Here is a 27240-nt window from a genome sequence, read left to right on the forward strand (position 1 = left end):
CTTGAGCTTATTTTGTCGATAATATTGACCCTCGTGTCTCTCTCTGCTGTGTCCTTCGCCGATATTAAAATGAATTTACTCTACACAGATATGGCGGATTCTCATTGGGCGCCAGGAGTTCTCAGTTCATGGCCCACACAGGTGACGTCGACGATGCGATCGCTCAACTGACGAAACGTTTCCAACTGGAGAGAGTAAGAGATTTCATGACATTATTGTTTTTACAAACTGCACCAGAAAACACTAATGTGGTCATTTTTACTGCTGTGGTTTCATCTAGTCAGGGTGAGACATTAACTGCTGAACACAGCGACTCGTTTTATATAATTATAGCTGGAACGGATAGACTTATATTACTGTTTTGAACAGTGTCAGTTTACCTGTGTGCTAAAGAAGACTCCCTCCCTCTCCCCCCCCTCCAGGGAACCGCAGCGGATCGTTTCTTTAACAGTCTCTCCAGTTTTATACAAGGATTGGACACCAAGAACAACGTCAAGGTTAGCACACACACACACACACACACACACACACACACACAAACACACACACACACACACACACACTGGTTATACAACAACACGTGACTCTGTAGGTTACCTTCAAGCCTCCCTCACCAAATTCTTCAAAGCATACACAACGTGCTTCATGCACTCCATTCATATCGTGTGCGTGAAAATTGATTTCTGCTTTGTGGCGGATTAAAGGATGCATGATGATAGATTTCTTGCTCTTTTGAGGCTTTTTTCCCTTTTCATGAACTACACATCCTGTGTATTTCTCTTCATTTGCATCAACTTGTCGTTGTTGATGACAATGATAACGACAAACCTTAATTTTGCACGTTACATTTTCACATTTTTAGGCATGTAGGGAATGGTTTTATGCAGAGCAGAAAGAGCTTCATTCCAAAAAGAAAACACAAGTTCAGTGCTTTTTTCAGAAAATAAATAAAAAAGAAGAGGTGAAGAAGGAGACAGAGTAGAGGTGAAAACATATATTGGGAAGAGAGTTGTACAGTTTGACGTACTTTACGAATACATAATCTTTACACTCTTACATGCAGACTTATGGCACTCAGCCGATCACCAAGCTGCTAATTTACTTTGCATTTCTTCTGAGGTTGCAGACGCTAACATGCCTCTCTATTTTCCAGATCTGGTTCAACAACAAGGGCTGGCACAGCATGGGCTCTTTCCTCAACGTGATGAACAACGGCATCCTGCGCGCCAGCCTGAAGGCCGACCAAGACCCCACCAAGTTTGGCATCACTGCCTCCAATCACCCGCTCAACCTCACCAAGGAGCAGCTGTCGCAGGTCGCACTGTGAGTATTACCTACCGTTAAGACACTTCAAAACGAAGACATCTCTTTGACCTTTTTCTAAGAGAGAAATCGCTTCCTCCCTCTATCTCAGGATGACGACATCTGTCGACGTGCTGGTTTCCATCTGCGTGATCTTCGCCATGTCCTTTGTCCCGGCCAGTTTTGTGGTCTTCCTCATCCAGGAGAGAGTGAACAAAGCCAAGCACATGCAGTTCATCAGCGGAGTGCAGCCTTTACTCTACTGGCTGGCCAACTTTGTCTGGGATATGGTAAGACATCTCGCTCCGCAAACTAGATTAAATATGACGACATAAAGCTTGTTATTGTCTTCATAGAAACTTACTGAACTTCACTCCTCTCTTGCAGTGTAACTACATCGTCCCAGCCACACTGGTCATCATCATCTTCATCTGTTTCCAACAAGACGCCTACGTCTCCTCCACCAATCTGCCCGTGCTGGCGCTGCTTCTGCTGCTCTATGGGTAAATATGACACACGCTCAAGTTTGTTTTGGCTCTTCCTTTCTTTTATTTTCTCTAACCTCTTCTCATCTAAAACGATCTTTGTGTCTCTTCTCCAGGTGGTCGATCACCCCTCTGATGTACCCGGCCTCGTTCTTCTTTAAGATCCCCAGCACGGCCTACGTGGTCCTGACCAGCGTCAACATACTGATAGGAATCAACGGCAGCGTCTCCACGTTTGTACTGGAGCTGTTTGGAAGCAATGTAAATAAAGTTATTTTAATTCAGATAGTTTATTGTACATTGATCGATTTAAAAATGTGAAGAAAGAAGTTTGAAAGCTTTACCTCTCATAATTGAATATTAACTGTCATTGTCAACTGTCATCATTTAAGGAAATCGGTGGCATCAACGACATCCTGAAGAACGTGTTCCTCATCTTCCCTCACTTCTGTCTGGGCAGAGGACTGATTGACATGGTGAAGAATCAGGCAATGGCCGACGCTTTGGAGAGATTCGGTAATTACGGCTGACCTCTTTTACCAACTATTCTGATTTGTTTCAACAAAGGAAGTAAATATACATTTTCTAAATGTCTTTAAATGTTCTCTGGTTCTCCGTAGGCGAAAACCGCTTCCGCTCCCCGCTGGCCTGGGACATGGTGGGAAAGAACCTGTTCGCGATGGCCATAGAGGGCCTGATCTTCTTCATCATCACCGTCCTCATTCAGTACCACTTCTTCTTCAAGGCCAGGTGGGTGAAACCGTCAACACACATGTGATCCATCTGAATGTAAAAAAAAAAAATCCATAAGTAAGACCTCTCATCCCTCTGCTGCCCTCCAGGTCATCCACCAGTCACCTGAAGCCGATTGGAGAAGAGGACGAGGATGTGGCCAGAGAGCGACAGAGGATCCTTAGCGGAGGAGGAAAGTCGGACATCCTGGAGCTCAAAGAGCTCACCAAGATTTACAAGAGGAAACAGAAGCCGGCAGTAGACCGGCTGTGTGTCGGCATCCCCCGTGGAGAGGTACGATACCGACAACATACAACACGCATGATTCTGAACCAGGAAAACACAGATAAACAGTTTGTTAGAGGATGATACAGCTGATACAGATGTGCACGATATAGAAAATAAACATACACTGTCCCTCTTTTCCTGCAGTGCTTTGGTTTGCTGGGGGTGAATGGAGCAGGGAAAACCAGCACCTTTAAAATGCTGACAGGAGACTCGGTGGTCACCGGTGGAGAGGCCTACCTGAATGGCAAGAGGTAAAATCTCAAAAATATACATCCGATCATCTGTATTGGAATGAATATATTCTCCTAGTTTGTTCAGCTTATCTGACTGGCAAGAAGTAGTAGTCACCATAATATATTCTTAGCCTCAATTATATAATTAAAGGCACTTGAAATAAACATTGAATAAAGCAAACTCCGGTTGAGATAATGATTTTAAACAAGCTGATTTGCACTTGGAATTCAATTCTTTCATTTGTGGGAAAACATTCACTACAAGAGTAAATCCTGTTTAAAAGATATATTGTTTGCTTTCTATGAAACTTAATTATGCTCTTCTGTATGTGTTTATCTCACTCTAGTGTAACTAAAGAGATAGATGAGGTGCATCAGAACATGGGCTACTGTCCTCAGTTTGACGCCATCAACGACCTGCTGACCGGCAGAGAGCACCTCGAGTTTTACGCCATCCTGAGAGGAGTACCTGAGAAGGAAGTCTGTGAGGTAAGGAAACTAACAAAACACATGAACACACATACATGGACATATTGTACTGATCTTTTATATGTAAATCAGACGTATAATTCTACTTTTTCAGTTCTATTTTTGTAGTCCATTGAGTCATTATATGGGATATATTGTTTTTTAAAAATAAACTAAGGCTGTCAAAGTTAATGCGATAATAACGCAAATTCGTTTTAATTTCTTTAATGCATTACTGCAATCGATCTTCCAGAGGTTGTACCATGCTCAGTGTTAAAGCTAGAGTGAAGATACTGGTATCATATAAAACTAAAAAACATAAGGAATCCATTGGTACCAACCATGTCATGCTAGCTTGACACGACGGAGGTTAAATAACGCTACAAACTTGCGCTAAATTTTGGCGAGGAAAAACTGTCATGGCCATTTTTAAAGGGGTTCCTTGACCTCTGACCTCCAGATATGTGAATGAAAATGGGTTCTATGGGTACCCACAAGTCTCCCCTTTACAGACATGCCCACTTTATGATAATCACATGCAGTTTCGGGGCAAGTCAGAGTCAAGTCAGCACACTGACACACTGACAGCTGTTGTTGCCTGTTGGGCTGCAGTTTGCCATGTTATGATTTGAGCATATTTTTATGCTAAATGCAGTACCTGTGAGGGTTTCTGGACAATATTTATCATTGTTTTCTGTTGTTAATTGATTTCCAATAATAAATATATACATAAATTTGCATAAAGCAGCATATTTCCCCACTCCCATGTTGAGAAGAGTATTACATACTTGACAAATCTCCCTTTAAGGCAACAATTATGCGATTAAACAAGATTAAATATTTGAATCGATTGACAGCCCTAGTATGTATGTAATATAATGACTTGTTTTGTTATTTTTGTAGTCCACTCAGGCATTATATTGGATATTGGTGTATACAAATAAACAAACACCATTATGTAGGCCTACGTATGTACAAAAGAAAAAGAAGATGGTTGACACTCATGAAATCTTTATTCTGTCCACTAGGTGGCAGAGTGGGGCATCAGGAAGCTGGGCTTGGTCAAATATGTGGACAAGTCAGCAGGCAGCTACAGTGGAGGAAACATGAGGAAACTGTCGACTGCCATCGCTCTCATAGGAGGACCACCTGTCGTCTTTCTGGTCAGTGGAACAAACATAATACACTAAATACTTCTGAGTTATTTTTGTGTAACGCCCAAAAGCTCCTGGAGTGACGGTGGAATTGTGTGTCTAACAGTATCTGTTATTTCCTGTCCACAGGATGAACCGACGACAGGCATGGATCCTAAAGCACGGCGTGCTCTGTGGAACGCCATCCTGAGCATCATCAAAGAGGGACGATCGGTAGTCCTGACCTCTCACAGGTTAGACGTGGCATCTGAATTACATCTATTCAGTTAACTGAACTATATATTTTTTTGTCGTTAATTTCCCTCAACATGACTAACCTCATCGTCCCGGTGTGTGTTTTTTGCAGCATGGAGGAGTGTGAAGCACTTTGCACCAGAATGGCCATCATGGTCAACGGCAGGTTCCGCTGTCTGGGCAGCGTGCAGCATCTCAAAAACAGGTGGGAACACATTTCACAAAAGCTCACACACACATATGAGGAATGAAATCCAATCCAAATTTATTTATAATGCACATTTAAAAACAATAAAAGTTGACCAAAGTACTGTACAATTAAACATAAAAACAACACAATAAAACACTAAGACCAACTTAAAACCAACAATACATTAAAATAATAAAAGAATTAAGACCAATTGGAAAGGATTGAAAAAGGCAACTCTCATGCCGAGCCAAAAGCCAAGGAATAAAAGTGCGTTTTGAGGTTTGATTTAAAACCAGGCTGTGTGGGGGACAGCCCAATATGTGGAGGCAGAGCCTTTAACAATAGGCTCGTTGGAGATTAATTATTATTATTATTTTTATGTCCGCCTTGTAAAGCACATAATGAGCACTTGTTTTGATAAGTGTTATATATGAGATATCCTTCAGTATTATCAACCACACAAGATGTGTTTGTTAACAGATGAAACCTTCATTGCACAACATGAGACTAATACAATCTAATGTTAAATATTACAATTACACAGAAAGTTGTGACTTTCTACAACACGTGGTTTTTGCTGTCAAAACTAAGAGCCAATCAGATCTTTGATTAGGCGCGAGCCAGGCGTTTCCCATAATGCCCTGGGTCTTGCAGTCGGTGGAGAGCAACTGCGGCGCCTGGCTCTAAAAACTGCGGCCGCCTCGATTTCGTGAGTTTACCCACGTGTGCATGACGTCAGAGCAAGTCGGGATCAAATCTTGCGCAGCGATCTCGAAGCATCTGGTCAGTGGATTTGAGTGTCCTTGATAAAAGATGTGGTTTTAAAGGTCTGAGAGATAAGTTGGAGCTTGCCCATTTAGCGATTGATATGTTAATTATTAATTATAAAATCTTAAAATCAATCCTAAAACGCACAGGGGGCCAGTGAAGAGAAGCCAGAATAGAGGAGATGTGCTCACGTGAACGTGTACTAAAGACGAGCTGCCGTGTTCTGAACAAGCTGCAGGCGAGACAAATAGGCTTATTGGCTAACACCAACGTAAAGTGCATTACAATAGCCATGACGTGTGGTGATAAAAGCATGCATCAAAATCATTTAAAGATAAAAAAAATGACTTAACCCTGGATAAAAGCCACAGTTCATTCTAAAATATCCCCCCCATAGAATGAAAGAATACAGTTTTCCCCAGATTGTCACATAAACAGTTCAGTTGAGTGAACCGTGCTTCGTTGCGTTCTTCTCAGGTTTGGTGATGGCTACACCATCATCCTGCGGGTGACCGGCCCCGACCCAGACCTCCGGCCGGTGATGGAGTTCATCGAGCGGGAGCTGCCCGGCAGCACGCTGAAGGAGAAGCACCGCAACATGCTGCAGTACCAGCTGCCCACCTCCCTCACCTCCCTCGCCCGCATCTTCTCCCTGCTCTCTACGAACAAGGAGGCCCTCAGCATAGAGGACTACTCCGTCTCACAGACAACGTTAGACCAAGTAAGAAAGGCTCTGACTGTGTAACTGGATTGTGACTTTAGTTTAGAGCCGAGTCTAACTCCTCTTCTTCTCCCTCCCTGCAGGTGTTTGTAAATTTCGCCAAGGACCAAAGTGACGAGGACCATTTGAAAGATCTGCACAAACGGGACGCTGTGGTAGTGGACATTTCAAAGTTGAACTCTTTCCTCACGGACAACAAGACCAGGGAAAGCTGCGTCTGATTCCACAACATACCATCAGTGGGGGTCGCTACGCTTCACCCACCCTCCCCCCCCATCCCAGAAAATATGGACCACTAACCTTCAGGGGGGAGAAACGAACTATGTTCATTTTTTTTTTCTATTTTTTAGTCTTTTTTAATTGTTATCATTTCTCAGTGGACCTGCATTTCAGCGCACAGCCTCTTGAGGCAGAGACTGCAGGTATTATGACACTGAAGCAATGAAAACTCAATGCAAATCAATGCAAGAAATATATATATATAAATATATTTAAAGATGAGAAGATATTCCTGTGAGGGTTGAAGACCGGCGCTTCTCCTTCACGAGACGGACAGAAAGAACGAACACTTGAAGAAGCGACGGCAAAGGATTACGATGCTGCGCTCGACTGGAAAGCCCGTAGCCCCGCTACTCACTCACTCAACGGACAACGGCATCGGGGACGATGGAAGGAAATATCTCTAGTTTTTAATCCCCGTTCCTAAAGGTTAGTTAGCAGTAGTCGGTGGGACTGTGTGTGGAAAAGAAAAATCAGATCATTCACTGCCAACTGCTACAAAAAAAGGATGGACGGACTACTTTTTTATTCAGGGTCTCTCGATTTTTCGACATTACCAAGCGCAGTTGTTTTTATCATGCAAAAGATGGTAAAAAGAAAAAAGCATTTACAATCCAATTAATTTCAGTCGCAATCATGCAACATATTAATTTTTACTAATTTTATTTTATTTTTTAAGATTAAGAATTTAATTCTAATAGACAAATTTAACCTCTATGGAGTTTTTCTTTGTTTGGGTAATAATTAAGATAACCAAGTTGTCTTTTTTTTATTATTATTTGTTGTTCTTTGTGTCCTTGACATTGTCCAGCACAGTGCCTATACTGTATCACGGTGGAGATAGAAATCTGAGCACTCCATTAAAAACAACAACAATGTATGTAGGCTGCCCAGGAATGTACAAGACAGACATCAACACGCATCAAAGCACAAAAAAAGGAGCTTTTTTGTGAAGATAAGGAATGAAACTTGACTGTTTTTTTGTTTTTTTTAATTGTGTCCTTCATCATTGTCAAAAACCATAAAAAAAAAAATCTTGTGGTTGCTTGATGTCTGTACGAGATGTGCAGTCTGCTATTACTGGCTTGTTTTTACTCGCCCTGCTCTCTTCGGATGAACCGATCAGAGTGGACGCAAGGTGACCATCGTAAACTGGCTTCAAGAGAAAGATGAAGAATTTGGTTTTCTTTGAAAGTTCATTGGAAATATATATACTGCATGCTTTCCACTGGGCCACACACACCTGGACTATCAGCACTTCTGTGTGCGTGTGTGTGTGCCGAAGCATGCCGTCAGATCAGCTTGTAAAACGACTGGTGGCGACTGAGTTGTGCTTCATAGCTGTGGGATTACCGGCACATATATGTGGAGTCTAAATCCAAAATTCTGTTGTAAAAAAAAAGAGGGAAAATCTGTATCAAAATGTGATCTTTGGATGGAAATGTTAAAGATGGGCTACTTTTCCGGGCATGATGGGAGCGTTTAAGACCTGAGCCAGCTCCGATGTGGATATTATGTACAATAGCAACTTTGTGATGTCGAGTCAAAAAAAAAAAAATGTTACCAGTGGAGTGAACAAACAGTATCTGTGCCAAATGGAGCTGAATATATATCTTTGATCCACCAGCATAATATGGAGAAGGCAACTGTTTTGTAAAAGTTTTAAGTTGTGCTTTGGTTTCAGTTCTTCATCCATCGTCAGCGGCTGGAAAGCACACATTATGTGCTCCCTCGTTCAGCCTCCATCCGTTTTTCTATCTTCTAGTCATGTTGCCAAATTCTAATCTTTGTCTGTCCACACTAATATGCTGCCACACTGATGTCGACCATGCTGTCAGTAACTCAAATCTTTTAGACCTGAGGTCGAGATACTTCACACAAAACGATGTTTCCAGAAGCTCGTCAGCAAGCCAGACTACACATAAACGGGGACCACGTCAATTAGAGTTGTGCTTGTAATGCTTTATAGTCCAAAAACAAATAGTATCCAGGGTTTAAAACAGATGACAGATTATTGTCATTACGGATTCTCTGTGTCATATCGAATCTCGGAACGCACCAAAACCCCTCAGCTAAATGTGAGCACTTTATCATAGCCTGTCCTGTGTGAGAGACGTAGAAGTAGGGATTTGGTTTAAATTAGACGTTTAAGAACGAAATCTCTGCACTGGAACACAGGTGTAATTCATACAAAATGAAGCTGCATTAAAACGTTCGTTTGAGACTTGGAATGAAGAAACGAAGGCTCACATGTGAAATGAGTGAAAAGCAGACAGACGTTCTAAAGAGAGACATACAGGACAGAACTACGGTGGTGATTTTTTCTCTTCTCGTGCTCAATATTATTATTTGTTTACATTTTTAAGTATTAAACAGCTGTTTGAGTCTGTTACGCATTGTGTATAGTTACTCTTTACATTAATAAAATAAAAAAATTCATATGTTTTGAAAAAAACAACAACTCCTGGTTTGATTATTTTGCTTTTTGTTTGCCTGGTTGTGTCTAGTTGTCAAATGGAAGTTTGTAGCTAATGACTGAACAAAAGATACTGGGTGTGTGTGTGTGTGTTTGTGTGTGTCGGTGTCGGTGTCGGTGTGTGTCGGTGTGTTAATGTGTGCTGATGACTATAAGTTTCTAGAGTGTGCATGTGTTTTTTTTCACCTGCTGTGTTCCCACCCACCCACCCACACCTACACACACACACCTACACACACAATTATACTGCCAGTAACAGCAGGGTCACGCTCAGAGGTTTCTGTTATTCATCCACCAACATCATGATCGGAAGAGTTGTTTTTCTGGGACTCCTGCTCATCTGTGTGGCTACAGGTAAGTAAGAAAAACACATTATTCAAGGTATTTTTTGCATTCTAGTTCGAGTGTTGTTGTTATAGATTAACATTTATGTCTATTTCTGTTTAGATACCAATAGAATGAAACACACAGTGCCTATTAAAAGTAGTCACCCACATTGGAAGTTTCATGTTTTATTGGCTTACAAAGTTGTGTCAAACAGGGTTTGATGTGACTGATCAACAACAAAAATTAAATTAAATTAAATTAAATCAAATTGAATTGAATTGAATCGAATTAAATTAAATTAAATTAAATTGAATTGAATTGAATCGAATTAAATTAAATTGAATTGAATTGAATTGAATTGAATTGAATTGAATTGAATTGAATTGAATTAAATCAAATACTAAATCATAATCTTTTATTTTTATTCTTATCTGTTCTGTGAATATTAAAGAGTTGATTGCTTGTTTTTTTATTCTTTATTTTATCCTACAGTAGGTAAAGCGTCTTTGAGAACTTTATAAAAGCGCTGTACAAATCGTTGTTTGCATGCTTTTTAATAGGCACTATACAGTATGTTATATTGTCATATTTAGGGATATCACTAATGTAAAATCATATGTTACATTATAATATACTCTACCTTTATTTATAGTGTATTAATTCGGTCAGAAATATCATTAACAGGGACTGATATTAAAATGTATTTCAGGCAGAATACTGACCTTTTTTCTCATCACAGCATAAATTCATGTAATTTGAGTGTCTGGGTGTAGTTTATGAAAATGTTTTCAGTAGGAATTGATGGCGTATGGAGTCAATTGTTTATATAATTATTTATTTGATGGTTTTAGAAGTCATCTGCTTTCTTTCCAGATGCTGAGGAGAACAATGGACTCATGAGAAAGGTTTGTGTGTGCATGTAAGAGGGTGCTTTGGGCATAAGAGAGAGAATGATATAGGGGTGTTATTGAAGGAATTGTACATGTTTGTTTGTATGATGTTCTCCCCGTGTTAGCGTGGGTTTTCTCCGGGTGCACCAGCTTCCTCTCACAGTCCAAACGTTAATTGATGACTCTAAATTGCCCGTATAAGTGTGGATAAGCTGTTACAGATCATGGATTGTATGTATGATGTATGTATTATTATGGTGAATTAGCTTTCATCTGAGGCAATGAAAGAATATCACACCAGATGCTGCTGTGTTTTTATCTCCTGGCAGGCTTCCTGTCCAGTCATGGAGGAGATCATGGCGTGCCCCCTGAACCTCGCTCCTGTGTGCGGCAGCGATGGGAACACCTACGCCAACGAGTGTACCCTGTGTGTCCGCAGCCAGTGAGTACACACAGCTGCTCCCACTCTCATGGCATTCACACATGATGACTTCATCCAAGTTGAATGTAGGGAGGATGAAGTGCTGGAGTCTCCCTCTGCTGGCTACAGGCACAATACCGAGCCCTGATTGGCTGACAGCAGCAGCAGCAGCAGCAGCAGCTGATTCAACACTTTGGTCTATGATTCATCTCATGGTCTTTACAGGAAATGAGCTAGATGATTCATTTTCCTGATGAGCAATTTTGCTGATTTTTCATTTAAATAATTTTAAAAAGTGCTCTTTGTCTTTGTTTTCCTGTCTTTTAACCTTCTAACACACAATTTGCTGTATTAAAAATTATAATTAATTGATAATTAATGTCTTTTAACACTTCATCTCCACTGCTGCTCAACTTATTTACTTTATAGAAGTTATGATTTCCCAGAAAAAATATTTTTGATGAAGTGAATCTCAGCTGAGATTGAAACAGAATGAATCCCATCTTACGTTTTCACATTATGATCCTCTTCTGCAGTACAATCAAGATGGACATCTTGGTTGCCAAAGAGGAGAGCTGCTGAGCCGGGGGATGATGTCACCGCTAATGGGACCAATCAGGATGTGACTATCGACCCAACATGGATCTGTGAAATTACATTTCCTAAATGTTTGTGTCATTGCAATGAGTAATAAATGTCTATCAGCAGCAAACAACCTTCTGATGTTTTATTTCTTTTAATAAATAAAATCCATATAAATCAACAAAGAAGTCTGGATTATAATTATATAATACGACGGAGTATTAGGGCCACATTGTGGGGGAAAAAGAAATCTGAGATTTTGAGAATAAAGTCATAATATTACCAGAAAAAAAGTCGTAATTTAATGAGAATAAAGTCATAATTTTACAAGATGCTTGCGGCACGCTGCTCTATTTCCCCTTAAAAATACTACTTTATAATATAACTTATACCTTTCTTTTTCTCTTAAACTTCTGACTTTAAACTCATAATATTAGGACTTTTTTCCGTAAACTTCTGACTTTATTCTCATAATGTTCTGACTTTTTTTCTCCTAATTTTCGGACTATATTCTCATAATATTACGACTTTTTTTCTCGTAAACTTATGACTTTATTCTCACAATATTACGACTTTTTTTCTGGTAAACCTATAACTTTATTCTTATAATATTACAACGTTTTTTCTCGTAAACCTATGACTTTATTCTCGTAATATTAAGAATTTATTCTTGAAATCTCAGATTTATTTTTTATTCCTCAATGTGGCCATAATACTCCATCGTAAAATAAGGAGTAGAACAGATGCTAGAAATTTAAAAAAAAAATTAAAAATCAGGAAGAGGAAGCTTGTAAATGTCTTTCTTTTTTTATTGCAATGGAGGTGATACAAGGTAACATCATCTGAAAACATTCCTTTGTAAAGTGAAGGCAGGAGGTGAATGATCGGTTGGTTATCTCTGTCGAAGAGTCACATGTTTACACTCCTCATACTGAGTAACACAGTGGTCAATAATGTTCAGGTGTGCGTAATGAAGACAAACAGAGACAGTGTGAGCAAAAGAAGTACAGAAGTACAACACACTGGGAGAGAGAGAGCATAAAAAAACAGAGAAATAAAGTGTTGTATCCTGAGGTCAAAGGTCAAATGTGTGCGTCACATAGTTCCAACCAGGAAATGGAGAAGTAGTAACAGTCCAGTCGCTTCCTTCATTTGGAACAAAGCTTTTCAGACTTCAGTGAACCGACTTATCAACGATGATAAGAAACCAGGTGGAACATAAGTAAGTACAGACTGCAAATACTTTTCTTTGTTACTATCAGCTGTTAGTCGTCGCCTGATTCTAGCTGTTTTGAATCAAGACAGAGCCACAGTAAACCTGAACTTGAGCTTATTGATGCATTATGAACTTAATGATTTGTAACCTTGTTTGCTCCGTTTAGTTTTACAGTTTAGTTTCATTTTGTTCCCCTCTGTTCCAGATCATTTATATTAATAAACTGTGTTGTTTCTGCAGCATCACCAAAATTATGGACTGTCACAGTGGGATCTCTATGGAGCTCTTCCTGCACATGTCACTCGTACCAGCAGTAAGTTGTCCAGCTATGAATGTCTGACTGGAGAATTACAGACAAGTTGACATACTAATCAACTTTGTTTTTCATGGTCACTGTCCTGAGAACACCTTGAGTCTCTAAAACATAAACTTGTCATGAATCAAGAATAACAGCAACTGTTTTGAGCTTTGAGACAATTTGTTTTTCAATGGTCTACTTAGAGCAGTGGTCTCAAACTCAATTTACCTGGGGGCCGCTGGAGGCAGAGTCTGGGTGAGGCTGGGCCGCATCAGGTATTCCACAAAAAAAGCTTTGTTAAAAAAAAAACAATCTTCTCAAACGTCATTATTAACAGTTCTTTAACTTGAATGGGTTCTTCTGAACATGAACGGTTCTTCTGAACATGGCCTCTATTGCGTCTCCCACTTTTCCTGAAATTGTCTGTGCTCGTCACCAACCTTTCGCTTCACTGCAGGCTTTGAAAAAGACATGATTGGGGCTGTGTGACAAGATATATATTCATTCCACTTGGTGTCACTCCGCAATAAAGTTGTGCCTGCTGTGTTTGTGTTGCTCTGCAATTACACCACCAAACCGCTAGTTGGCGGCGGCGTCTCTATGAGTTTCCTCTTCTTCTTGTACTACAAACAGAAACTGAGCGGAGTTGGAGCTAATAACTGTTGAACCACAGAACTTTTACTGACATTACTGCAACGCCGAAAAGAGAAAATATATCTGAGTGGATTTGTGTGAACAAACATTGAAAAGATGGAGGCAGAGAGAAGTAGAACTTGGTCCTGGCCGCGCAGCATCGCTGAGAGACTGGACCAATCACAGCTGTTGCGGTCTGCGTCGCCGCGACGTGTAGTTACATTTCTGGAGAGGTGCACGTCAGGCTACGGCGTCGATTCAACGCAGAAGTATAAATCAAGCTTTAATCAAGTTTATGCGATGTTACACGGGCGCCGCCACAGTTGTTGTGAAATGTTTCTCTGCTTGCATCAAGCCCGGCCGATTGCCCGTCCCCGGGAGCCATATACCCCGCTGTGATTGGTAGGTTCGTTCAGCTCGGGCTCGCGCAACAAAGGGACCTTCCACGGCAAACTGCCATTCACATAAAACTCGCGGGCCGAGGGCGCCTGGTTAGCTCAGTTGGTAAAGCGGGCGCCCATGTAACAAGACTTGGTCCTGACCGCGGCGGCCCGGGTTCGAATCCGGCCTGTGGCCCTTTCCGCATCCACTCTCTCTCTCCCCCCTTTCCAAGACTCTATCCACTGTCCTGTCAATAAAAATGCCCCCAAAAAAAAAACTTTATAAAAAAAAAAAAAAAAAAAATTTGCGGCCGCACTAACATTAAACTTTCATATCAAGGTGGGGGCCACAAAATATCGTCTTGCGGGCCGCAATTGGCCCGCGGGCCGCGAGTTTGAGACCCCTGACTTAGAGGAACATCACATAGATACATGATTCTCACAGGACAGTGACATGGTAACGTCATGTGCATCTACTGTTTTTCCAACTCTGCGAGATGGCCTTTTTAGAGGTTGTCTAGGAATACAGAATAACATTAAAGGCAGGGTTGACGACGTTCTCCAGTCTACACTATTTGTTATATTGGTTGAAATGGTCTTTACACGCCGACAGCGATCCATTACTGATGAGCTCTGAAAAAGGACCGGAAAAGAGCCGTCATCTGTAGCTGCTGTAATCCTGTAAAAACGTCTACCAATCACTGCCTCGCGGTCCGCTTGGAAAGAACCAATCAGAGGCCTCCCTGCTCTTTCTCTACCCTTGGCGTTCACAGTCTGAACTCAAAGCGCGTCGGCGCCTCAAGATTACTGGATAATGGAAGAGAAAACTCAGCCCTTCAGTAGCACTGCTGCGGTTACTTGTGAAGGAACTGGCCTTCTACCTCCAAGAGGTCAAGGCCCAGTTACGTGTTGGTTAATCTTGTGTGACAAAGAGAATTTCCAAACAGATGAGTTAAAGCATAATGATTCAATTTATTCCGAACAATCAATGTTGCATAAGTAAAAATAAAAGAGTTTACAGATATCTGGATCCAATCAACGTGTCCCTGACAACATACAGTGCATGGGTCAGTTCGCGAAGTCTGAACCCCGAGCTATCCCTGATCCAGCCTATTCATGGTTTACACAATAGTAATATTCATGAGATTATGGCACGTGATGTTTTTGCTGCATATCTTCTTCTTTGTTATCTCCTTCTGACTCCTTTCTCTCTTTGACCTTGCAAAAAGAACAGAACGTGCCTCCTCCCTGTCCTCGCAATCACTCCATTCACAACAAATCCAACAGTCAGGTTATTTCAGGTCATTGTAAGCACTTTTGTACATAATAAATCCAACACTTGTCATGAGGTAGCGTTGTTGAGTTGACGTCCTCTCTCCGCTCTGTGTCTGTGAAGTAGTTACGATGCGGCGGTGCTCGTGCATGTGTGTGTGGTGTGGGGGGGGGGCGTTGCCTTGGAAGGAGCCCCAAGGGAAGGGGTGGGTTTAGACGGAGCTCCTGAGGCGATGCTACTTTGAAATTATGCTAGCTCTCCAACATCGTCGATCCTATCTTTATTGCAAATGACACTATACAACCAGGAACTGAAACACAGCTAGTAGCAGAGTAAACACCTGTACTACCTCATCTACAATGAATGAGAAACTACTCTGATAGGACACTGAGGCTGGTGATGACCTCTCTGCAACCTCGAACATACATTATAAATCATCATCATATTAATTTCCATTTTCACACAGTTGCAGCGATGCAAACAACTAAACAACAAAGCATTGTACCAGTACGTTTTGTTCATGTATTTAAGTAGTGATTTCTATTCTTCCAGGTGTTGATTGTGGCGGTGCTGTCGTTCCTCCAGAAAAGAGCCCAGACACTGGCCATCGACCACAGACTTCCTCCCTTCCTGGGGGGACGTTTTGCCATTGTGGTGTAAGTCAACAGCAGCAACAACTAGCAATGTCGATATCTGTTTCAATATCACAACTAAAGGGATCCTGAGACCAACCATGTCATGCTAACATGTCGGGAAGAAGTCTAACTAACGCTCCAAAGTTGGGCTAAATTTTGGCGAGGAAAAATTGGCATTGCCAATTGTCAAAAGTGTTTGATACCAAATCACAGCATGGCTTTTTCTATGGTGTTCCTCAAGGTCTTGGTGTCTTAATGTGGTATTTTTGGAGAGATTATTGATCATTTTGATAAATTCTCCAGTGGTAAAAAAAAAGGTTAAATTTAGCACCAAATCTGTGTAACAAATGGTATCAACCCCAGAAATTGCTGCAACAACTTATGAGACATAATAGAGCATTGGAATGGCCATCATATACTTTGATCATAATGTTCCAAACCCTTATACAATTTTACAATTTATTTTAAATAATGAAGGAATTAATTAACTCATGTTTATTTCTGATTTATGACTAGAAGATCTTGACACAAAATTGACAAAAACTGATCTATTGTGGGTTTCAGGGGGTTAAGTATTTGTATTTGTGTGAATCATATAACATCTATCTACTTTAAGCAGCCACAGCAGCAGCATGGCTTTGTTTGTGTTTATGATATTTTGCCATCACCGTGTCCCACCAGGCCTTTGGATACTATAGGCAGCCTCAGTAATCGTTGGTCCTATGGGTTTGCATTCGGCGCCGTGTCCTCCAGCGTCCTGCTGCTCTTCTCTGAACGCTACATCCCCTTCACTGTCCCGCCCTGGGCCAGAGGTAGGCTACTCGCTCAGCCTCTATACTGAATATTCAAACCTGTTTACCTCCTAGACACAAGAAATAAACATGTTGTTTCCTGATTATTCTCCTCAGCTATAGTGTATCTGGTTGGAGCTTTAGAGGTGGGCCTGGTCTATTTCCCTTTCTTTGCCTGTCTGTCTACACCTTTCAGAGCGCCTGGGGCCGTGCTGGGAATCCTCTACTCTCTGTCCTGGTAGATATGTCTCAAAATGTGGATTAGTACTTTGTCACAATATTGTAAAAACAAGTAAACAATTGGATTGGAAATATGTGGGTGATCACATTTTAACCATCTTAGAAAATACATCTCAATGCTTGTTTTTGTTTTAGGATCATCGTTACAGTCTGGGATTCATTCACCTGTCCCAATGGTAAGGTAGGTGAGTACTAACCATCATGAAAGCTGTTGGAAACATAATGTGTCATACATCTACATAAATTAGATCTACAAAACATCCAGTTATGAAGAGTTGAAATATCATGATAGAACAAATGAATGAATGACTTTGTGTATGTGTGTGTGTGTGTGTGTGTGTGTGTGTGGTTTTACAGATTCTGGGTAAATACCAGAAGGTGATTGTCCAGTGGCCCTGCATCCTCTCCCTCATCTTCCTCTTGGGACGATTTATCTACATTCTGGTTAAAGCTGTTCGAATACATCTGCAAGTGGAGCAGGAGGTCAGTATGAATAATGTATGAAATCACTGACAGACAGACTACGTGAGATTTTATGTCACATTTATTAAGAAAAGTTATATAAAACATTGTTTTCTGTTTGCATTTTATTCTCCCTCCCAGTCGGCTCTGCAGTGATTATATACAGACGTAGGCAAAATCATTGGTACCCTTCCGTTAAAGAAAGAAAAACCAACAATGGTCACTGAAATAACTTGAAACTGACAAAAGTAATAATAAATAAAAATTCACTGAAAATTAACTAATGAAAATCAGATATTGTTTTTGAATTATGGTTCAGCAGAATCATTTAAAAAAACAAACTAATGAAACTGGCCTAGACAAAAATGATGGTAACATTAACTTAATATTTTGTTGCACAACCTTTTGAGGCAATCACTGCAATCAAGTGATTTCTGTAACTCTCAATGAGACTTCTGCACCTGTCGACAGGTATGTTGGCCCACTCCTCGTGAGCAAACTGCTCCAGCTGTCTCAGGTTTGAAGGGTGCCTTCTCCAGACTGCATGTTTCAGCTCCTTCCACAGATGTTCAATAGGATTTAGATCAGGGCTCATAGAAGGCCACTACAGAATAGTCCAATGTTTTGTTCTTAGCCATTCTTGGGTGTTTTTAGCTGTGTTTTGGGTCATTATCCTGTTGGAGGACCCATGACCTGCAACTGAGACCAAGCTTTCTGACACTGGGCAGCACATTTCGCTCCAGAATGCCTTGATAGTCTTGAGATTTCATTGCACCCTGCACAGATTCAAGACACCCTGTGCCAGATGCAACAAAGCAGCCCCATAACATAACCGAGCCTCCTCCATGTTTCACATTAGGTACAGTGTTCTTTTCTTTGGATGCTTCATCTCTTCGTCTGTGAACATAGAGCTGATGTGACTTGCCAAAAAGCTCCAGTTTTGTCTCATCTGTCCAAAGGACATTCTCCCAGAAGCTTTGTGGCTTGTCAATATGCATTTTGGAAAATTCCAGTCTCGCTTTTTTATGATTTGGTGTCCTCCTCGGTTGTCTTCCATTAAGTCCACTTTGGCTCAAACAGTGACGGATGGTGCGATCTGACACTGATGTACCTTGACCTTGGAGTTCACCTCTAATCTCTTTGGAAGTTGTTCTGGGCTCTTTGGTTACCATTCGTATTATCCGTCTCTTCAATATGTCATCAATTTTCCTCTTGCGGCCACGTCCAGGGAGGTAGGCTACAGTCCCGTGGACCTTAAACTTCTGAATAATATGTGCAGCTGTAGTCACAGGAACATCAAGCTGCTTGCAGATGGTCTTATAGCCTTTACCTTTAACATGAAGGTCTATAATGTTCTTTCTAATCTCCTGAGACAACTCTCTCCTTAGCTTTCTGTGGTCCATGTTCAGTGTGGTACACACCATGATGCCAAACAGCACAGTGACTACTTTTCACCCTTTAAATAGGCAGACTGACTGATTACAAGTTTGAAGATACCTGTGATGCTATTTACAGGACACACCTTAGTTTAACATGTCCCTATGGTCACATTATTTTACATCTTTTCTAGGGGTACCATCATTTTTTGTCCAGGTCAGTTTCATTAGTTTGTTTTTTAAAATGATTCTGTTGAACCACAATTCAAAAACAATGTCTGATTAGTTCATTTTCAGTGAATTTTTATTTATTATTACTTTTGTCAGTTTCAAGTTAACGGAAGGGTACCAACAACTTTGCCTACGTCTGTAACTGAATAATAACTCTGTGTGACTCTAAACATGTTGAATCTTCTGCCAGGACCCCGAGGAGCTGATTGAGCAGCACCAGGTGCAGCATGTTAAGAGACTGCTGCAGAAAACACCTGCACACAGGTAGAATACACACACTCGAGCACATGTGCACCAGTGCTGCTTTCACGTGTCCCTCGCACAATTGGGTGGATTTCCGGTTTTCCTATTGCTTGTAAAGGGATCCACTATTTTTGCACGTTTTAACCAGATTACCAAAACTTGAGAGAAATTTAATGTCAACAGTTTTCAAAAACAAGACATAAAATAACATAGATTTTCTTTTCTGCAGATTTCATGGTAATTAGGGGATAATTAGCAAGTAACCTATTTGAAATCAATTGAATTACTGCCAAATTACCCCAAGATTTGCCTCAAAATGTATCGGTTTGGCTGTCTTGACTTGGGACTTGACTCTGGACTTTTATTATTATTGTTATTTTATATCTATCATTAATATTATTTAATAATTATATTCCGCTATTTCCAAATAAGCAGTAATGAATGGCTTGTAATTTATTTAGTACATTTCCAGGAAAAGAATACAAAGTTAATTGATATGCTTTATTTCCATGTCTGCTGATAAATAGATAATAATTAGCAAATAATCTTTTTGGAATTTCTTAAAAAAAACTCCCTGAATCATGAGATTAGCTACCAGGTTACATCTGTGTAGACAATAAGTCACACAATGGTGAGATTTGCACCTCCGATGAAGAGCAGCGCAGAGCCGCTTCTCAAGCCTAAGGGCCTTATTTTAACAATGATATGCTATTTTAGCATATCATTATTAAATGATGTTTATAATAAAATAGTTTTCGATACATTTTGAGGTAAATATTGGGGTAATTTGGCAGTAATTCTAAAGAAATTTCAAATAGGTTACCTGCTAATTATCCCCTAATTACCAAATTACATGAGTGATGTTATTGTTGTGTGGTAAATGCAGTTTAATGTAGACTGACTTCAAGTCCAGTCTGGTGTGTTCAGGTGCTGCTGGTACACTCCAGCATCCACGATTTGGGAGTCAGCTTCTCGAGTGCATTGATATCATGAGTATTGCCATGATACATGTACACACTCAGTGGTTTTTGACCGTCCTTTGTGTGTTGCAGTAAGCCCCTCAGCTGGTTCCAGAGCAGAGTGTATGAATGGGACCCTCACTTCAAGTTCCCCAACAGGATCATCGGCACTGTCATTATATCCCTTATAGGCCTGTATACGGTACAGCAACACAAAAAAACAAATGTCCATACACAAAGTATCTTATCTTTGCTTCTGCTGTAGGTATTAATTTGTCCTTCCTCTAGATGACCCTGGCAGACTACAGTCTCAGTAATGTGGTGTTTGACGAAGTAGACCGGTGGAAGAATACACTAAAACAGATGGTTAACCTTTCTAACGAGACTGAAGCTCTGGCAGCCATGATACCACCGCTGGAAGAATTCATCGACGTGGCTCGGAGTGAGTTGGTCTGCTCCCCCCCTAATAGTCTCTGAGATAGTCAATGCTCCGTTCGTTCCTATGGTGGATATCAGACACGTGTTGGGAACATTTGATTCTGAACATTTCCTATGAGGAAAAAAAAGCCAAAAAAACTGTTTTTACTTTACTTTACCGTCTTTCAGAGGCTCCAGTAGGTTCAGTTTTAGGGCTAGAGTGAGTTTAGAGACTAAATAACGCTCCAAAGGTGGGCTAAATTTTGGCGAGGAAAAACTGGAATGGCCATTTTCAAAGGGATCCCTTGACCTCTGACCTCAAGATATGTGAATGAAAATGGGTTTTATGGGTACCCACCAGTCTCCCCTTTACAGACATGCCCACTTTATGATAATCACCTGCAGTTTTATTCATGCAGTATAAATGTGTTGTTTTCTCCTATTCTAAAATGGTGTATTTGAATATTTCTGCATACTGGGGTCCCTAAACAGTCTTGAATTACATAAATTGGGTATCACAGTAAAGCTGAGACTCTTGTGGATCCAATGAGCCCAACTGTATTCATGTGTGATGATGTTAGTCCCCAAAGTATTTGACTTCACTGTATAAAATGACCTGTAGTGACCTCTAGGATAATCACAGCCTCATGAAACTTTACAGCCACAAACTAGAGACCTAGAGCATTCAGAGGATGGATGGCTTTCCTAGCTAGATTGACAATAAAGGGGTTTCTGAGCAGTTTACCCAACAGTAGTGTTCGCCATCCAATCGTCGAAAAATGCAATTCTTGCAGAAATCTCCAAATGTCAAAAGTTTTTGATACCAAATCACAGCATGGCTTTTTCTATGGTGTTCCTCAAGGTCTTGGTGTCTTAATGTGGTATTTTGGAGGGATTATTGATAATTTTTATCAATTCTCGAGTGGTAAAAAAAAATGGATAAATTTAGCACCAAATCTGTGTAAGAAATGGAATCAACTCAGAAATTGCTGCAACACCTTATGAGATATAGTAAAGCATGGGGATGACCATCATATACTTCTATCATAATGTTCTAATCCCTTATACACTTTTACAATTAATTTTAAATAATTAATCAATTCATGTTTATTTCTGATTTATGACTAGAACAACTGGACACACAGTGATGAGCTGCATCTCAAATTAATCTTCAGGTTCTCTTTCAGATGATGTACACCACTTCTATGTGACCTGCTATCTCCCCCTAAAGACCCCCTGTACCCCCCTAAAAAAGACAAAAACGGGTCTATTGTGAGTCTCAGAGGTTACTAAGTAAAGTTGTTATTTCTTTTATTCCAGAGTCTTGGCTAGCTACCACCATCTTTGCTAGTCTCAATTCTGTAGCCTATTGCTTCCACGTCTTGGCATGTTACAGGTAAGATACCTAAAAATATCTGAAATATACATAATGTATTGAAATGTTATGATAAATGTAAAAAAAAAAGTAAATAGACTGATTTAATTTATGGGAAGTTAGATAAAAATTTCCCAACCAGTTATCACCAAAAAAACAAACTATAAATGAGTGACACGGTGTGCTGTCGCCATAGAAAACACTTGAAGAGGCTGTGGAAAGGGCAGAAGGGTTTCCTTCCTAAGAAGTTTCACAAGCCTAGCTCTGCTTTAAGCGTAGTAAGTAACACACACACACACACACACACACACACACACACATACAGCAGATGGTCCTCATATTGTCCCTATAACCACATGGCCACACATTTGCAAGAGTCTGAATTATTTCAATGTATGAGCATGCCTGTCTGAGTGTTTCAGATATGCAGAGCATGTGTGAGTACTCTACATGTGTGAATGTTTGCATCTCATTTTATTTTGGCCTCTTACTTTATTGCATTTAAAACATGTTTTCAATTTTCACAGGCTTCCATCGCAAGATACTCTGGTTGGCAGATTGCGTTTACACTGTGGGGTAAGCTGAAATACACAAATGTGTTGTAGAGATGCTCAACCATAATGGCCATGTTCAAATCTTTTTAGGAGTGATGCCTGCCCACTGAACACTAGACGTCACTTCAACATCGCCTCTAAGCTTTAGCTCTGATATAGACCAGGATGTATTGGCCACATATAGCCCCATTTTAGACCATATTTTAAAACATAATCACATATTAAAAAAATTAATAAAAAACAGTAAATATTTAACATAAGCACTGCCAGACATTTAATAACGCCACCAGGCATTTAATAAATAATAATAATAATAAACGCTACCAGTAGTTTAATAAATAATAATAATAAAGCCACCAGGCATTTAATAAATAATTATCATAAACGCCACCAGGTGTTTGATAAATAATAATAATAATAATAATAATAATAATAATAATAATAATAATAATAATAATAATAATAATAAACACCAACAGGCATTTAATAAATAATAATAATAAATGCCACAAGGGGTTTAATAAATAATAATATTAATAATAATAAACACCAACAGACATTTAATAAATAATAATAATAATGCCAACAAGCATTTAATAAATTATAATAATAAACGCCGCCAGGTGTTTGATGTACAATAATAATAATAATAATAAAAAGTAATAACAATAATAATAATAATTAAAAAAACACCAACAGGTGTTTAATAAATAATAATAATTAATGCCACCAGGCATTTCATTATTATTATTATTATTATTATTATTATTATTATTATTATTATTATTATTATTATTATTATTATTATTATTATTATTATTATTATAATAATAATAATAAAAAACAACAGGTGTTTAATACATAATAATATAAAATGCATTTGTGCTCCCTAAATATTCTGCTTAGTAGAAGATAACCCAGATAGACTAAGTCCACCACTGACGTTCCTCCTTTTTTTACTTTCTATATAGCAGTTTACCTTGATGGATCTGCATATTTGTTATTGTCCTATCAGACAGAGAAGAATAGTTTTGAGAATGGAATGGAAAAATGATAAAACAACAGCAGACAGTTACAACAGCACAGTCCCAGTACATGAGTAAAATATGAAGATAAGCAACATGAATATAGAGAGATTTCATGAACTAATTGGATGTCTCCTCTGCTCTTTTCTCTTTAGGCTATCTGATTGTCCATTTTGTCCACTTCGTGTTTGCTCTGCTGTTGGTCTACGCACTGGTTCTTCCTATACAGCAAGGAAATGCACTGAGCATGCTCGCCAACCTGGGGATTATACTGTGAGGCTGTGTTTTCCCTGTGGTTATATACATATATGTATATATATGTATGATGGCGTATGAACGGTTAGATTGACAGATTGATTTCTCTTGTGTTTCTCAGTCTGACCATCGGTCTGGTCATCGGGCTGGTGATTCTCCAGGTAGCTCTGGTTCAGATCTTCTTCCTCCAGGACAAAATGTCTCCTACTGACAAACACAAACCTCTGGCCCTCAACAACCGGTGGGTGTATTTCAGTATAGATGTAATAAAAGTGTGGATCATAAAACCATCAGAGGGACGTCACACTGAAACCCAGGTTCTCTATTTGCAAGCTAATACTGACTGTTGAGAAGGGAAGTGCTGGTGATAAAAGGCAGTTAGAGTATTAGCTGTGGAAAGTGGACTGTTGAGGACATAATGTGATGTTGATCTCACTTAATAAAGTGTAAAGTGGCTTCAATGACTTGCTGAAGCAGATACAGAATACGTGATGGTGTTTTACAGTGAAGTGAATGTAATTCAAATCACAGTTTCTCTTCCTCCTCTTCAGGAAGGCGTTCCACTGCTTCAACTACTTCTTCTTTTTCTACAACGTGGTGATGGGGGTCAGCAACTGCATATTGAGATTGCTGTGCAGCATTGTGATGGGAACGTGGCTGGTGTCGCGCATAGACCGGACCATTATGCAGAGAGGATATGAAAGCATGGATGCTGGTAAGCTCAACTTCAACCAAGAGGAGTCAGCCGATTAGACGGTCGTCAGGCTATTAAAAAAGGCGTTATCAGTCACTATAGGTCCCATAGATGTGGGTCAATAGGGGCCTACTACACCTACTAGTAGGTTTTATCATCTATTCACATGGTAGATAATGGTAGGTACATCTAAGCATGTTATACAGTGTCAGTAATAATCAGCTGTGGTTGTATTGCTATATTATTAGACTTGGGCTATGCATCTTCTATAGATGGTCTATAATACTCCAATAATATTCCAACCTGAAACCTTATAGGGTTAAGGTGGTGTGTTTTTATATTAAGTGTTAATAGTTAAAGTGCTTTTCTGTGTTATTTGTAGCATATAGTATCTCTCTATAGACTATTATTATTATTATTATAGATAACTCCCAAAAAAGCTTTAACTTACTATAGTTGAATAGTTATTTGATATTGACGCCTTCGTCTGAACATTTAATTCTTCTGGAAATGTTTGTCCTAGAAGAGCAGATTCAGAAAACTTTTAAATAATGTTTCATTAACTATATTTGTTCACAACTAAAAAAAGTTAAGATGAACAGTTCACTTATTATTTTACGTTTACATTTATTCATTTCATTCATCCTTGAAGATTATTGTCTTCCAGGAGATGGCAGCATTTCACAAAGCATCAGTCGTGCATCCTCGTCAAACACATATTGTTAAAAATACTATAAATGATTTCTCACGCATGGTGTGTGTGTGTGTGTGGATCTGACAGTATTTCTTGCACGTTCCAGGCTACAGTACTTGGATTGGGATGATCTTTGCTGACCACTATCATAACAATCCAGTCATGGTGTGTTTCTGCCAGCTGTTGGTCTCCAACTCGCTGGAGAGACACACTGCATCTGCATACTGCACATTCAACAACGTGGCATCTGGTCAGTAGTGTGTGTGTGTGTATATATATATATGAATAATCTTCCACTAAATAACTACTGCTTCCACTTGTTTGCTAACTAAGATGCACCAAATGATCAAACTAGTATCTTCTTTTAAACTAGCATTACTAGCACTATTATTATTATTATTATTATTATTATTATTATTATTATTATTATTATTATTATTATTATGAATAATAATAATAATAATAATAATAATAAAACTGGTAGTGTTTATTATTATTATTATTTTATTATTATCATTATTATTATTATTATTATTATTATTATTATTATTATTATTATTATTATTATTATTATTATATCAAACCCCTGGTGGCATTTATTATTATTGTTTATTAAATGCCTGGTGGTGTTTATTATTATTATTATTATTATTATTATTATTATTATTATTATTTTTATTTTTATTATTATTATTATTATTATTTATCAAACTGGTGGTGTTTATTATTATTATTTTATTATTATAATTTTTTTAATTTGGAGTTTATTAATTTTTTTCCAGAATCCCCTAAGAACAGCCATGCTAGGAGGCGTTGGAAGTTATTTTATACCTTGCTGAGGAACCCTCATCTGATCCTGCTCAGAAAGCACCACCTCTCCTCATCTTCATCAATACACACATCATCATCATCATCGTCTCCTCCCTGGTCAGACACAGTGGTGCAGGCCTGCATCATGGCGTATCAAACACAGAGCCGGCGAGCAGAGTCACCGTCACCACCAGAGATTATAGTCACACCAGCAGAAGACTGTTAAAGAAACATTTCTCTGTATATTGTGATCATGTTAAAAAAAAAAGAAAATAATAATTAGGGTTGGAATCCAAAATGGTTTTGGATGTTTTTTCAAAAGCTGTCATTTCAAAAAGTCTTGCACTAACATCTGGCTGACAAGTTAATATTATCAACTATTAGGCCACCTTTCTATCAGCTCAGAAGGGGCATTCATCCTTAGTCATTATTGGATTTGACTTTAAGAAACGATGAGAACTTTACCACAGAGTGATTGTATTTTCATTTAAGTACATTTTGAACTGCGGTACATTATATAGGCCTAGACACAGTCAAAGATAACTGTGAAATTTTGTAAATAGTCACAATAACCTCTGTAGAATCTATTCTACAAATAGATGTGGTGCACTACAGCTGCATGGACATTTTCTGTCTAATAATGTAAATTTTTATTAAAATCCTGTGAGCTACTGTACACCACAAACTGTTTGTCATGCTAGGTTTGTGTAGTAAAATGTAACTGTTTATAAAAATGTTTATGCAAAGCTGCTGTATATTCTCATTAATCATTTGGTGGCATATGCAATTTGTAGATCTCTGCTTTATATATTAGGCCTGAAAACAAGAAAATCTTGGTATTTGGAAGTTGGAAATATTCAGTTGGAAATAAAAATAAAATGGTAAAAAGCTGCATTGGTGTGATTGATTTAAGAATGTATTTATTTATTTTGTATTTAACCTTTATTTAACCAGGTTAGTCTCATTGAGATTAAGAACCTCTTATCCAAGGGAGACCTGGCCAAGACGGTCAGCAGCAAGAACACAAAGTTGCAGACACATTGACACAAATAGAGATAAAATACAATTCACAAACACTAAAAGCACTACAATTTGCATTAAAAGAGAACTCTCTAAAGACAAATGGGGG

The 27240-nt window shown here is 39.1% G+C and overlaps 3 protein-coding genes across 15 annotated transcripts in view; all 3 read left to right on the plus strand.

Annotated features, from left to right (window-relative positions):
* LOC141764963 (phospholipid-transporting ATPase ABCA1-like) overlaps positions 1 to 9315 on the plus strand; it is a 43264-nt gene extending 33949 nt beyond the window's left edge. For all 12 annotated transcript variants that reach the window (XM_074630690.1, XM_074630693.1, XM_074630699.1 and 9 more), the window contains 16 exons: positions 89 to 194; positions 423 to 497; positions 1154 to 1323; positions 1415 to 1592; positions 1690 to 1805; positions 1904 to 2048; positions 2180 to 2303; positions 2408 to 2537; positions 2630 to 2813; positions 2952 to 3058; positions 3388 to 3529; positions 4537 to 4671; positions 4792 to 4895; positions 5009 to 5101; positions 6332 to 6575; positions 6659 to 9315. In XM_074630690.1, the coding sequence (XP_074486791.1) occupies positions 89 to 194; positions 423 to 497; positions 1154 to 1323; positions 1415 to 1592; positions 1690 to 1805; positions 1904 to 2048; positions 2180 to 2303; positions 2408 to 2537; positions 2630 to 2813; positions 2952 to 3058; positions 3388 to 3529; positions 4537 to 4671; positions 4792 to 4895; positions 5009 to 5101; positions 6332 to 6575; positions 6659 to 6796 (2191 nt within the window). In that variant the 3' untranslated portion in view covers positions 6797 to 9315. The remainder of the gene's footprint in view (positions 1 to 88; positions 195 to 422; positions 498 to 1153; positions 1324 to 1414; positions 1593 to 1689; positions 1806 to 1903; positions 2049 to 2179; positions 2304 to 2407; positions 2538 to 2629; positions 2814 to 2951; positions 3059 to 3387; positions 3530 to 4536; positions 4672 to 4791; positions 4896 to 5008; positions 5102 to 6331; positions 6576 to 6658) is intronic.
* Positions 9316 to 9533: 218 nt separating this feature from the next.
* On the plus strand, positions 9534 to 11683 carry spink4 (serine peptidase inhibitor, Kazal type 4). Its single transcript, XM_074630703.1, has 4 exons — positions 9534 to 9684; positions 10531 to 10562; positions 10877 to 10989; positions 11505 to 11683. Exons 1-4 carry the CDS (start codon positions 9633 to 9635, stop codon positions 11548 to 11550), a joined length of 243 nt encoding a protein of 80 aa, XP_074486804.1. The 5' UTR covers positions 9534 to 9632; the 3' UTR covers positions 11551 to 11683.
* Positions 11684 to 12601: 918 nt separating this feature from the next.
* On the plus strand, positions 12602 to 27003 carry stra6l (STRA6-like). Of its 2 annotated transcripts, none has more exons than XR_012593334.1 (18): positions 12602 to 12772; positions 13007 to 13079; positions 15903 to 16006; positions 16667 to 16797; positions 16894 to 17014; positions 17152 to 17197; positions 17374 to 17499; positions 19276 to 19349; positions 20381 to 20489; positions 20576 to 20729; positions 22025 to 22100; positions 22276 to 22357; positions 22607 to 22655; positions 23814 to 23931; positions 24035 to 24154; positions 24465 to 24628; positions 25389 to 25551; positions 26084 to 27003. XR_012593334.1 is itself a non-coding variant. In XM_074630686.1 (18 exons), exons 1-18 carry the CDS (start codon positions 12747 to 12749, stop codon positions 26335 to 26337), a joined length of 1971 nt encoding a protein of 656 aa, XP_074486787.1. In that variant the 5' UTR covers positions 12604 to 12746; the 3' UTR covers positions 26338 to 27003. The 2 variants fall into 2 exon arrangements, 1 of the variants encoding a protein (XP_074486787.1); XM_074630686.1 differs by having other exon boundaries at positions 12604 to 12772; positions 25408 to 25551.
* Positions 27004 to 27240: the final 237 nt, after the last annotated feature.

Source organism: Sebastes fasciatus, chromosome 3, assembly GCF_043250625.1.
Source record: "Sebastes fasciatus isolate fSebFas1 chromosome 3, fSebFas1.pri, whole genome shotgun sequence".
Lineage (NCBI taxonomy): Eukaryota > Metazoa > Chordata > Actinopteri > Perciformes > Sebastidae > Sebastes > Sebastes fasciatus.

Excerpts from the sequence above, each read along its gene's own strand:
- spink4 (XM_074630703.1), top strand. The coding sequence starts at position 9,633 with ATGATCGGAAGAGTTGTTTTTCTGGGACTCCTGCTCATCTGTGTGGCT. Across the intron at positions 10,563-10,876 it reads ACAATGGACTCATGAGAAAG|GCTTCCTGTCCAGTCATGGA; the intron begins GTTTGTGTGTGC and ends ATCTCCTGGCAG. Across the intron at positions 10,990-11,504 it reads ACCCTGTGTGTCCGCAGCCA|TACAATCAAGATGGACATCT; the intron begins GTGAGTACACAC and ends CCTCTTCTGCAG.
- stra6l (XM_074630686.1), top strand. The coding sequence starts at position 12,747 with ATGATAAGAAACCAGGTGGAACATAA. Across the intron at positions 19,350-20,380 it reads CAGAAAACACCTGCACACAG|TAAGCCCCTCAGCTGGTTCC; the intron begins GTAGAATACACA and ends TGTGTGTTGCAG. Across the intron at positions 25,552-26,083 it reads ATTCAACAACGTGGCATCTG|AATCCCCTAAGAACAGCCAT; the intron begins GTCAGTAGTGTG and ends ATTTTTTTCCAG.